Genomic DNA, 13,427 nt, shown 5'->3' with positions numbered 1-13,427 from the left:
CTCCAATCACTTTAAAGCCCGTTTTCCATCTGTCACAAATAGAAAGCAGCTATAACACCTCAATTAAAACTTAGCTTACTATAAATTAAGCAATTATCAAGGTTTGTTTGAGTAAAAGAAAGAAGTTTTATAACTTGCAACCTTTAAAACGGCATAAAATGTGACATTAAACACACAAAAACACAGGAGGACGGGTCTGGTACAAAAAGGAAGATAAAAGTAAATGCAGTTTAAGTCCTTTGGTTGCAAGAGTGAAGCTTGAGTCCACAGCATTGTCTTAGTTTCTTATCAGTGATAAGATTTGAATAACCTTTAGTTCTCAATGAATGATTACTTTCCCAAGTTGCTTTATCACTGGGCACTTCTCTTAAAAGATGATAAGGCACAGAGTGAGGGCGAAAAAGTGTTCCAGCTCTTGTTTGCAAATTAATTTTTTCCTTGTCAAAATAAAACAAAAGGACTGCAGATGCTGGAAATCGAAAACAAAAACAGAAATTGCTGGAAAACAATGGATGATAATGGAATAGTATAGGTTAGATGGGCTTCAGATTGGTTTACAGGTGGGCGCAACATCCAGGGCCGTAGGGCCTGTACTGCACTATAATGTTCCATGTTCTAAGTCTGGCAGTATCTGTGGAGAAAAATCAGAGTTACTGTTTTGGCTCCAGTGACTCTTCTTCAAAACTTCTTCAAAACTGAGTAAGAGCCCACAAATTGTAAACGAGTGTCGGAAACCCTCTCAAATATAAAGGATTTCTTAACCAAAACGGTCTCAACTTGCTTAAAAAAGTTGACCTTTCCAAATACATAACTTTGTGACTAAATTTTGAACTTCATTGTTTCTCAACTACATATTTCCAGTTCTTTCCCCAGCACTCAGATGACAGTTATCAAATTAAAGTTGCATACAGATCTTCTATGTTTAATCAACATAAATCCAAGGGTGCAATTTTACATAAACTCAAGAAATCAATATGGAGAAAAGTGTTCTATCATTCAGTTTCTTTAACTTAGTTTGAACAAAAAGTCAGTTACGTCCAGTGGTGGAAAGTAATAATACGATATACTGTGTTGAGAAACATGGGCTGTAAATTGAACTTAAAAAAATTACAGTATTATTAGCTAACTGTAGCTGTACAAACTTGCTACAATGGGCTGAATTGATAATGATCATCTCTACAATTTATAGTTTTAGTAAGTATTACAATGTATGCACCTAAAACACAATCTCAATTTAATTTAAAAATCTTTTTCATTGTGAAGCTTAATGAAGTAAAGTATTACTTATTTTGGCAGTATTGTTCCCATTCCATTATATATTTCATAGAAGTTTGATAATGTAAGGAAATAAATAGGTTATGTGTTCTCAACCATCTAAATTTGACAGACTTGGTTAACACATTGCTATTCAGGATTGAGGAAAACTTAGTCTGATTTGTAACTTTATCATCATCCTACTTCATGTCATATTGCAAAGTAAATGTAAAAGTTTAACACTAATAATGAGGAAATGGAAGGGTTTACCTTGCGTTTGTATGGCTGAGCTGTTCTAATGAACTGAGAGTGAAGCCTCTGTTCATCACTTTGTACTCTGGCAGCTGTTTCTCTGTTCTGATTCAAGGAATGGTTGCTCCAGCTTTGAGTGAGACTGGTGACAGCATGACGTCTAACTCGCTGTGGAAAAGATTTTTTTCTTAGCTACATGTATATACAATATATCTACAATTATACTAATAATGTTTTTGAGAATCAATTAGTTTTATCTATTATACATCTATCTGTAATATGATAGGTTAATATTAATTCCTGATGAAGGGCTCCTCTCCGAAACATCGATTTTCCTGCTCTTCGGATGCTGCCTGACCTGCTGTGCATTTCCAGCACCACACTCTCGACTCTAATCTCCAGCACCTGCAATCCTCACTTTCGTCTAATATTAAAACCCTACCTCCTCGACTGTAAGTTGCTAACACTGTTCTTTGTACAGTTTGGTGTACACCTTTACTGTGTAAGAGAGAGAGAGAGATTGTGAGTAAGTGAGTGTGTGTGTGAGAGAGAGTGAGAGTGTGTGTGTGTGTAGATATCTCACAGTGTGTCATCGAAGAAATTTCTAACTAACATAAGGAAAGCCAATTCAATAATAGTAGGGCCAAATGCTGTCTTGGTATATAGGGATATAGCATAGTCAATCAGACCTCAATATCAACCTTACAGCTTCTAACACAAAACTGCTACTCAAAACTGGAGTAAACTAAGAGATGTTAGTGGGCTTATTCAAGCTGTCAGTCTCAGTGAGGAAGAATAGGGAACTTTAAACTGGAAGAAATATCTGCTTATTGAGATATACATTTCCTATTAAGCAATTAGTTACATGGATGATTTCCTAGAATGCTAACCTGACAAATTATTGTAGCAATAATACTCAAATATGATTATGAATAATTAAATTTGAATTTGTTTCATAACTTGCCACATAGTTGGCACAGTGGCTCAATGGTTATCCATGCTGCCTTACAGCACCAGAGACTCAGGTTCGATGCCAGCCTTGGGTGACTGTCTGTGTGGAGTGTGCCTGTTCTCCCCATGTCTGCATGGGTTTCTACCAGGTGCTCCGGTTTCCTTCCACAGTCCAAAGATGTTAGGTGGACCTGCTAAATGCACGCTTACAGGGATAGGGTGGTGGGCTGTGTTTGAGTTGGATGCTCTTCAGACAGTCTGTGCTGACTTGGTGGGCTAAACAGCCTGTTCCCACACCGTAGGGATCCTTTGATGCTAATTTATTGGTTGAAACGACTCAATGTGCTTCGAGCAATGAGTCAGTTTTTTTAAGTACAGTGACAGTGGTATTGGGAAATACAGCAACATTTGAAACCAACAATATCCTATAAACGGCATTAGATGAATGACAAGTTAATCGGCTTTTGCTTCTTGTACCGATTGAGGGAGAAATATTTGCCAGAACATCAAAAGAACTGCTCTAATTTGAGTATCAACATCAATTCATGTGCACCTCCTGAAACAGGCAGGTCAGTTTAACATCTACCAACAGCATTGTCATTGCTGTCAAGTGGATTGTCAGCTCAGTTCATACATTCAAACCTGGCTGCATGACTAATCTTCATAACCCATTGACCCAGAGGCAAAGGCACTAAGTGTTTTGCCAAACTTAAATACTTGACTGCACATGTCAAAACCATCTGCACTCAAACATCCAGCCTCGTGCTCGCAAAAAAGTGGGAGGAAATAGTTACTTCAAACATCAATGAATTATAATTTCAGGAGTACCCATTACAAGATTAGCTTCTCTGATTTAGAAATCTTATTTCCAATGCTAATCAGATTGTTAATGATCCACTCCTACACTGGAGATTCCTGGCGCAGGAGCATTGAAGAAAGTCTTCGTAGAAACCACGTCCCTTTTTGCAGCAATCAGTGCTTTGTGATTTAAATGCCTAGTAACACAGCCAGCCATTTTGACAGCTCCTGTGAAAGTGTTTGTACTGTAAGGCAAGCATGGGATTAGGGTCACACTGAGGGTTTAGAGTGCTATGCGGTAGAGTGCCTCATGGGTGAAGATGTAGGTGCCAGTATGGTAAGGTCGAGTGCCAGGCCAGTAGAGTGGTAGTGTGCCGGGTAAGTGAATGAGGGCTTAGGGTTGACCAGGGTCGGGCTGGGGTCAGATCAGGGAAGGGAGGTCAGGCTGTACCAGGACAGGGTCTCCATCAGGGTTGAGTCTGGGAGGGATGTTGAGCTGGAGTGTAGGTGAGTCAGATTGAGGTGGGGAGAAGCGCATGGAGTTTGGCTCAGGAAGCAAAGGGATCACACTGGAGACATTGTTGTCTCAGATCCAAGTGGGGTTGGGTCTGACCAGGGTAAGTTTGGGGGTCTGGCAGGGTGGTGGGGTGACGTCACATCCAGTTGGTAGATGGGTGAAGCTATTCAGGAAGGCTCAAGCCAGTGACTGATGGATGTCAGATCTGGACTGCAGATTTGGGGTCAGGGAAGTGATTGTTGGGTCAGGCAAGGTCAAATCCAATCAGATCAGAGGCAGAGACAGACTGAAGTGGGGATCTGGGGTGAGGTGATGTCAGGGTGGCATAGTTCAGAGGTCAGTGGTGAGCTGGGCATCAGTATAATAGTTACTCAGGAATTAGAGGAGTGTTTTGATTCTGTAACATTTCCAGGTTAACTGTAAAGATTAAGCAAGTCAGCACTCTCCAAAATTTCCAACGTTAAGAATTCTTTACAGACTATTCCACCAAAAATGTTAATTTTTAAGGCAATTCCCACACAGTCTGCTTCATGGGGATTTTACTTGGTCCTGATGTGCAAGTACTGCTACTCTGACTCCCTGACTATCTAAATACCTGGCCCAATATTTAGAATAATATTAGCTCCATGGCATTTAATGATCCAATGGGACTCAACCAAAACATAATGAGACTATGCCCACCAAACATGAGAGCATCTAATTGGTCCTTACCTTGTGTTGTCTGTAGAGGCTATTATATAGGAGTCTGAAGGATTTCCGTGTATAGAGGCTTCTGTAAGCACCTCCTACCAGGTATTCCATCACCAATCCAATGTCAATCAAAGTGACTTTGTAGCCAGGAGGAAGGTTGCTCTAGGAACAGAAGTTTGCATCAGAATTCTCAATATAATACATATAATTTTATTTGTGCTGAAAAGTTCTCCTCATTCCTGTCATTTCTTACTGATGGGACTTATTTCAGTTTAAGTTCTAGTTTAACTTTTTAATAATTATTCAAGCAAAAACTATGTTCAAACCCCATACATAAGTTATGTGGAAGCATGCTGAGCCTACAGCTCCCCACTGAGTTTTCCATAGCAACTCTTTGGCCAACCAGAGTTGACCTGTGAACCAATCAAATGTTGTGATAATTTGGAATTTGGTATGATTGCATCTTGTCCTTTTCAATAGGAGACCAAAATCTTCCACAATATTTCTCTCTTTTCAGCAATATTCAAGTTCTGTACTACAAAGTCTGTCAGGAATTTTTTTGAATGTATAATTGTGCAATGAGCCTATGTGGAAGAGTGAGCATTTTATATTGAGTGTGAGATTGCCTCTGTTAAGTTTGAAACTTGAGTCCTAAAATTTAAGGCAAATTATGCTCATGTGGAAAATGTTTGCTCTAGTCAGTGGATAAACTAAATTAAGAGTTTTGTTTTCATTCTTTCATGAGGTGTCAGCATCATTGGCAAGGCCAGCACTTGTGGCTCATCCTGAAATGCTCTTGAACTAAGTTACTTGTCAGAGAGTAGTACTGAAAAAGCACAGCAGGTCAGGCAGCATCCAAGGAGCAGGAGAATCAATGTTTTGGGCATAAGCCCTTTGTCAGGTGCCTGACCCACTGTGCTTTTCCAGCACAACACTCGCAACTCTGAGCTCCCGCATCTGCAGTCCTCACTTTCTCCTGTGTTACTTGCCAGGCAGTTTCAGAGAGCAGTTAAAAGTCAATGCAATTGCTGTGGGTCCAAACTCACATTAGATTTCCTTCCCGAAGGGACATTACTGAACCAGATGATTTTTTTTCCCAAGAATCAGCATTAATGTCCTTGTGGCCATTACTGAATCTAGCTTTATAATTCCAGACTCATTCATTGATTTTAAAGTCCATCTCCTGTTATGGCACTAAAGACAAGTGCTCAGAGCTTCAGCCTGAGCCTCTGGATTACTCATCCAGTGATACTACAATTGTGTCCTCGTAATAGGAAACATTTGAAGATTCAGTCCTTGATTCACAAAGTTTTTTCCATTTCAAACGGTCTAAAAGCTCTATTAGTGAAGTACTATAACCATCGTGAAAAATTGAAATTAAAGATGGTTTTGGATGTTAAAAAGTTTATTATATCGCCAAAAAGAATCAAAAGTGTGAGAATTATGAAGATTTTAAAAAACAGCAAAGCATCAGCAAAATTGGTGAAGGGATAAAAAAATGGATGAGACAGTAAATTAGCTAGATAAACAAAACAGATTGCAAGAGTTTTCAATTGAAAAGAATTGCAAAAAACAATGTTGGCACAGTGTGAGATAGCTCCACACACTACCCACTAACCAAGGTTCCCAATTTAGTTGGAGAGAAACTATCTTCTGGTGGGAAATTCTGGAAAGAAAATTGGTTTAGAGCTAGCCACAGAATATCAAGCCCAAGAAGCTGAGTATAGGTGGTTCTTCTATAATGCAATGGTTGTGTTCTTATGCACCCCCACATTATAGAAAAATTGCTTTAGAATCAATGGTTAAAGTTTGTTACAGCCAACACATATTTTGAAAGTTTGTGCTTTAGAAACAGTGTCCACAATTCGTCAATCCTGTTATAGCTAATTCGCATTAATGAAACACGTGTTAGAGCAGAATGACCATAACTTGCTTCTGTTGCTATGCTGTTATGGTTACATGGAACTTGTTGTCTCTCAATAAAGAAGGAAGGAAGGAAATTATTAGAGGAAAACACTAGCTTGAGTACAAGATTTGCTGATAGGCATTATATGTCGAAAGGAAATTATAATTATGTCATCCTTCCCTGAGTCGTACAATTCTGTAGAATTGAAAACCAGTCCAGCAATGATTTACAGATTAACAATGTGATCTCTCCCTCCCAAGAAGTGGCAGAGAGGTTAATGGGATGGGCAAATGATCATGTGGGAGATACTCACTCCCCTTCCCACCACTTCAGGAATTAAGTTCTGAGTAAGAAGACCCATGTTCCAACCTTCTTGACTTGCCCCAATTAAAGCCTTAAAGTGGTCAATTAACAACCACTTAAGAGCTTCATCCCATCACTAGCTCAATTCATTGTTCCCTCAATTGACAAGAAAAATAGCAACTTTCTCAATAGAGGGACTTCGATTTACCCCAATCTAGAAGTGATTGGAAGCACAGTTGGTAGGACAAGGGGTGGCATCTGATAGCCACCACCCAACCCTTACCTCGAAGTGCCCTCTCTTTTCACGACAAGACTCTGTAATTCCCTCCTCGACAAAACGTACCCAATTTTCCCATTCCCCTGGTATTCAGTGCTGCCGTGCAGCCAACAGCCTCACCCTCTGAAACAGTGCTGCTGCTCACAAAGGCTACTGGCCTCTGATTAGCTGACAGCTTCAGGCAAGATGAAGCATCACTATCCCAGAAAGTGACTGATTGAGAAGCCCACCAGGTGACCATTTCATATGCCTGACTGGCAGTTGATCTGGGTGCCTTTCTTGGTGGTGGTGGTGGTAGTGGTGGTGATGGTGGTAGTGCTGGTCTCTCTCATAAAGACACTTAATAACACTGCTTATGCTGTCAGTCATTTTTACCTGTTTCATGTCTCGAACCAGATGGTGCAACAAAAGATTAGTTGGACCTTGTTTCTGTTGAGGGAATCATTGATTTGATAAGTCAAAACATTTTCAATCAAAGTGCAGATAAAAATACTATTAAAGACTAACATTCATCTCAGCATGGTCCAGATATTTATCTTTCACCCTCATCTGCAAGGGTCAATTCAGGCAGATGACAGAACTCACACATTGACCTGGATATGTATAGGCACAACAACAGCCGTACACCACTCAGACCTGACCAGTTCACCTGATCATCACAACTGCCACTGGTGTCAGTGACCAGCTCCTTTTTGGCAGTTTGTGGTTTTCATACAGATGAGTCTTTAAGATGCACAAAGTTTGGGAGAAGATTTGTATCTCGGGCGCTCGTTGTTGTGGTTCTGTTTGCCGAGCTGGGAATTTGTGTTGCAGACATTTCGTCCCCTGTCTAGGTGCCATCCTCAGTGCTTGGGAGCCTCCTGTGAAGCACTTCTGTGATCTTTCCTCCGGCATTTGTAGTGGTTTGAATCTGCCGCTCCCGATTGTCAGTTCCAGCTGTCCGCTGCAGTGGTCGGTATATTGGGTCCAGATCGATGTGCTTATTGATTGAATCTGTGGATGACTGCCATGCCTCTAGGAATTTCCTGGCTGTTCTCTGTTTGGCTTGTCCTATAATAGTAGTGTTGTCCCAGTCGAATTCATGTTGCTTGTCATGATGCACTGAAGATGCACTGAAGCAACTTACCAAACTTATTAGGATTATATCTCCCAGCTCTGTAACCTCAATCACCAAAGCTAGAGCAGTAAGATAACGGAACATCACCAACTTCAAGTCATATAACATTCCAATTTGGACACAGAGGAGGTGAAACTCCTCTTATGTTGGGTACAAAATGTGCTGCAGTGAATTGACAGCCCGCTTTATACTCCACCACGTTTCCTTTTACACTGATTACCAGCCGACATTAAGTTTAGCCCATATTGCCATTCTTTCAATGTCGCTAGGTAAAATTCATAGCATTCCTTGCTTAACAGCATTGTTTGGGCAGCCTCACCATGAGCAATAAAGCGTGTTAAAAGAAGATGCATCACTACATTATCAGAGAAGCTGTGAAATTGAAATAAATGTGGGCTTGACAGAATTGTCACACATCCAAAAATGAACTTGATAAATTGGAGGCAGGACAGCTAGCTCAGCAAATGATTCCTACTCTTGAAATTTCTGAAAAGATAGAATCATAAACTGGGATTAATTTGTCAACAAAACCATAACTTGTTTTCATGTAGCACCTTTGTATTGAAACATTCCAAGGTGAGTCACAGAAGTGTTATAAAGTAATATTTGAATATATTCAGTCAGGTTACCCAAGCTCATGTCAAAGAAGTCAATTTAAAGAATGTCTTCAAGCAGAAAAGTAAGATAGGGAGATTTAGAGAACTTTCCCTGAGCTTAGGATGTAGTAGTTGAAGACATGGCCACTAATGCCAGAGTGCTGAAGAAGGGGAGCTTAACATATGAGATTCAGATGAGTGCAGATATGTCAGAAGGCTATGGGGCTGGAGGAGATTCCAGACATAGAGAGAGGTGATATTTGAAACCAAGGATTGAAATTTTAAATTGAGCCTTTGCTTAGCCAAAAAGAACAGGATTTAGAATGTGAACAGCAGAGATTTGGATGACTTCAAGTTTTTGATGGATAGAACATGGAAGGCTGGATGGGAGTGCATTGGAAAATCAAGTGCGGAGATGACAAAACAATGGATGGGGACTTCACTACCAGATGGAAGTGAGCCAGACAACCACACTGAAGGGACATAGGTCACCTTAACGATGGGCAAATGTGTGATCAGAAGCTTGCTATGAGGTCAAATTCAACACCAACAGCTGAATCTTACATTTTTTTGGCTAAGTTCAAGTTGTACTGAATTTTTTGGAAGGATTTTTGCCACATGGCCTCGAGGGATAACTCTCTCTAACCTACCAAAATTGCCTCATTAAAAATTATTTTGTGCCATGGCATTCCTCATGTCCAATCCCACCTGACCATGCACCCTTCCTAGAACAGTTCACCATTCAGTGGATATCCCGGAATCCACAGCCATTCTTTGCACATGAGCCACACCGGGACAAGCATCATCAGTTTAGAGATGTCCTGCATGGTTCCTCACATTTGTTCTGACCATGGGACTTGAGGAAATTAGTGCCCTGCCATGTGAGCAAAAACCTGGAGATCCTGGTGGATGGGGTCTATGTGGACAGAACCCTGAATCTGACTACCCCAAGTAGCTGACATAATGGCTCTTCCAAGTTCCTGGACTGATAGTGGAGGTTGCCATTAGCTCTCTATGCCAGCACCCACTGAATGGCCCCTTAGCCTAACTAACGTCTGCTAACAACCATGATAAGCTACTGGTTTGGTGTCTGTCCTCAACAAAAAGGCAACTCAGAAATATAGGCCTTGCTTTTCTGATTGAAGGGGTAAAGGACAAAAAGCCAAGGCAAGGCAATATAAGGCAGGGATGCTCTGAGCTTCCAGGTATGTTTAGAACGTATGTATGCTATAGCACAAAGCACAAAGCCCGAAGATATAGCCTGGTCCAGTTCACAGTGCATGTCTTTGATTGTGCAGTGTCCCAGCAGCAGCTGCAATACAATGATAGTTGCTGGGACAGTCTGAAGTGCAAAAGTGTCCTCAAAATGAATCAGAGTAATGTCATGAAGCTTCTTTGAAACTAGCAAATAACACATGCCAATTTCTGTAGACATCCAACATGGAGGTCATTCGTAGAAAGCATGAACTGAACTAGCTCTGATTTCCAAGTCACATTTTCTTGACATCTAGGTTGCTTTGTGTGTTTGGCAACAGAAGAAGCTGAAAACTGATGAGGTGACCTGAGCTGTCAAAAAGATATTAAATGCAATAACCATCATTATTTGGCAACTCACTGGTGCGCAGTGAGAAACTCACCACACTGCTTGCCGAAAAGTGTAAAAAAATGGAGATACTCCAAACATTGAGATAGGCCTCAGTGAGTCTTGTCTAAATTCTGCCACATACCCCATGATTGCCTATGTCCCACAAACCCCTGTAAGATTTCACCTCAAGTTTACGAATCTGTTTCAGGCATGGCCACAGTTCATGCAAAGACTTGGCTTGATAAGTGCTTTTTTTTATTCTTTCTGCATGGATGTTGCTTGAGCATTTTCTGTTTTTAGTTTACATTTCCAAGCCTGACCAATATGCTGTCGGTCAAATTTGCCAATTATCTGCTTCTCGGGATTTCTGTTGTGAAGTCCTTCTCTCTGGTTGACTGAGGAATGCTTCCAGCTTTCTGAACTTCCCTCAGTTCTGAGGAGGGCAAAAGCAAACTATTGATCAGCAATTTAGGAAAGGTTTAAAGAGAAAAATGGAAAGTCGAAATGGAGAGTGAAAAGGAAGAAAGGGTATGAGGTAGACAGAAGTGAGAGAGGTGAAAAGTCAAACTTCTGCAGAAATAGGAGCGGGCGGAGGTAAAAATGCAAAATGCATAACTGGAGAAGAAAAAAGAAAAAAAAAATCAGGTGAAGGAGGATTGAAAAATACTTTTTACAAATTTATTAATTCCAATAGCGTGAGCTGGGAGAAGGTGAAATAGTGGGAACCACTGAATTGGATAGTTTATCAAATATCCATTCTTATTTCAAGACTTGTGAGTTGTCTTGAGCAATCTACATGCAAAGCATTTACCTGGGCCAGCCATATGTGTATAGCAGCCTATTAACGTTGTGCTGTGGCACTGCTATGCAAATCAATGTTATTGATAGCATGTAAACTTGGATTAAAAGTAGCTAAATGATATGCAGACCGTGTTGTAGAGTTCCTCGAGTCTGGAGATGGTGAGAAAGCGATGCATGCTCACACCATTCTCAATCAGCAGTTTCACAAAATCCACGCGATCCATTACCAGAGCATCAAGCATGGCCTGTTCCAAGGCTCCCACCTACAGTATAATCAAATAAAACATATTTTCAGAATCCAATTTCTCACTATTAATACTAATGAACTGCACTTGAATGGATTTCAATTGAAATCGTCAGCAGTCTAATCAAAGTAAATCTATCGCATGGCTTAAACACAAATGCATAAAAAATATGCTTTATTGGAGGAATATTGTCACTAGCCTGATAATCCATAAACCTATCTAATACTCTGGCGATCTGGGTTCAAATCCCACCAAGGCAGATGCGGGAATTAAAACGTTAATGATGACCATAAAACCATGTCATAAAAAAACCCATCTAATTAACTATTGTCTTATACTTCCCTTAATAAAGTAAATGTTCATCCTCACCTGGTCTGACCTACATGTAACTCTAGATCTGCAGAAATGTGGTTGACTCTTAACTATCTTCTGCAATGGCCTAGCAAGCCATTCAGTTGGATTAAATTACCTAAAATCTCTCAAAGGAATAAAAGTGGACAAACTGGCATCAGAAACAACAGCAAACTCAGCCCTTTTGGTCCTGCAAAGTCAGGGGCCAATACCAGAATTAGGAGAGCTATCTCACAGATTAGTCAAGCAACAGACTGATACTTCCTGAACTGTACCTGACAAACAGTACCATAGGTAACACCATCACCAACTCTGGGTATGTCCTGTCCCAGCTGCAGGTCAAATTCAACAAAGATGGGTGATACAGTGGCACACAGTCAAGAGGTTGCTGTCTCTGAAGTCTTTAATATTGACTCCAGACCCCATGAAGTCTCATGGCTTCAGGTTAAACATCGGTAAGGAAACTTTTTGCTGATTACAACTGACCATTCCCACGCCATCCCCATCCTGCACCCATGCCCCCTAGCCTTGCACATTGAGGATATCCTGTATTGCATTGTGTGGTATTACGACCGTGCTGAATGGGATAGACTTCAAACAGATCCAGCAGCTGAAGTCTGGACATCCATGAGGTGAGGCGGGCCATCGGGGCAGCAGAATTGTTCCCAAACACAATCTCCAACTCAAGATCCAGCAATGGAAAGGGGTTGGGATACTGTACAGAATACTTACCTGTTCCTGCAACAAGATGCCAAAGCCATTTTGAGGGTCAGACCTCTGCAATCTTTGTTTCTTAAGTAGCTCACAGACTCTGGGCCAGCCCGGAGATCAAGCAAGTCTACAAGCAGGTAGTACTGAGGATGAGAGAAGCATCAGGAAGCAACTGATCACAGTCTGCAAAATCCTTGTGGAACCCTGAGGAGCACATGAAATCTCTTTGCAGGTATCACAGCCAACCTCCCTCCATGTAAGTGCCTTTGCTGTCAAATGTGGATAAGGGTCTGAAGCATTGAGGCTGATTAGAGGCGTACTCCGCTCCATTGTGCATTAATAATAGACAAATAGATATACTTGAAAAAGGTGTTTTGGAACTTGTAGAAATCTATCCACCCAGAATCTATCCAAACAGTGCTTTCTGTTCAGGAGGAGAAAATAACGTAGAACAGATTTGAACGCTGTAGTTTCAGGAACCCTATAATTGTAAATCTTTTTATTTTTACAATATAAATTGAAGAATAAAGGTTAACCAGTTAAGTAGTTAATGGCCCCTCTCATATGACAGGATGGAAAGGAAAACATTTCACACAGCTTAGCTGAAATCACCAACCACTGTTTGCAGAGTCCTCAGAGAGCTTTTCTGTGCAGAAGTCAATGAACACAATAAAAGTTTTCCTTTGAAAGAAAATGTTGCTATTTGTACACACTGACTGTTCTGAATTATTCTACACTGTACTCATTATGTAAGTATGACCTTGGCGATAACTAAACCACTGATCCACGATATGATTTTTGCCTCAATGTTGTAGACTTCCACAAAGACTGGGAGCTGGGCAATTAGCATAGTACAGGCTGTACTCAGGGAACTCTATATCAAGACATTTTCTTACCATTGAGAGTTTTGTACAGAAAATAAGTAATTTTAGAATTCACAGGTGTGCTAATTTGAATAGGAATGTTAAACTTGCAGTGTTTTCCTTTAAGTGGTCAAGCAATATTTATAACAAGAACCTCGAATATCTCTACCCCAGAGGGCTCTAGAAGCTCAGTCTTCAAGTATATTTTGA

At 40.6% G+C, this 13,427-nt stretch overlaps 1 protein-coding gene across 5 annotated transcripts in view; it reads right to left on the bottom strand.

The window, feature by feature from the left end:
- Nucleotides 1-13,427, bottom strand: part of trpm6 (transient receptor potential cation channel, subfamily M, member 6) — a 183,008-nt gene that overhangs the window by 92,888 nt on the left and 76,693 nt on the right. For 4 of the 5 annotated variants that reach the window (XM_043712201.2, XM_087997903.1, XM_087997910.1 and 1 more), the window contains exons 12-15: nucleotides 11,176-11,310; nucleotides 7,324-7,377; nucleotides 4,484-4,624; nucleotides 1,525-1,674 (exon numbers count right to left, since the gene is read on the bottom strand). In XM_043712201.2, coding sequence (XP_043568136.2) covers nucleotides 1,525-1,674; nucleotides 4,484-4,624; nucleotides 7,324-7,377; nucleotides 11,176-11,310 — 480 coding nt within the window. The remainder of the gene's footprint in view (nucleotides 1-1,524; nucleotides 1,675-4,483; nucleotides 4,625-7,323; nucleotides 7,378-11,175; nucleotides 11,311-13,427) is intronic. The other variant, XM_087997908.1, reaches the window with a different exon arrangement.

Source organism: Chiloscyllium plagiosum, unplaced genomic scaffold (assembly GCF_037043375.1).
Source record: "Chiloscyllium plagiosum isolate Xiang-an unplaced genomic scaffold, Cpla_swu_hap1 HiC_scaffold_2, whole genome shotgun sequence".
Lineage (NCBI taxonomy): Eukaryota > Metazoa > Chordata > Chondrichthyes > Orectolobiformes > Hemiscylliidae > Chiloscyllium > Chiloscyllium plagiosum.
The sequence above is the reverse complement of the archived record's forward strand: the minus strand, read 5'-3'. Positions and strand labels throughout refer to the sequence as shown.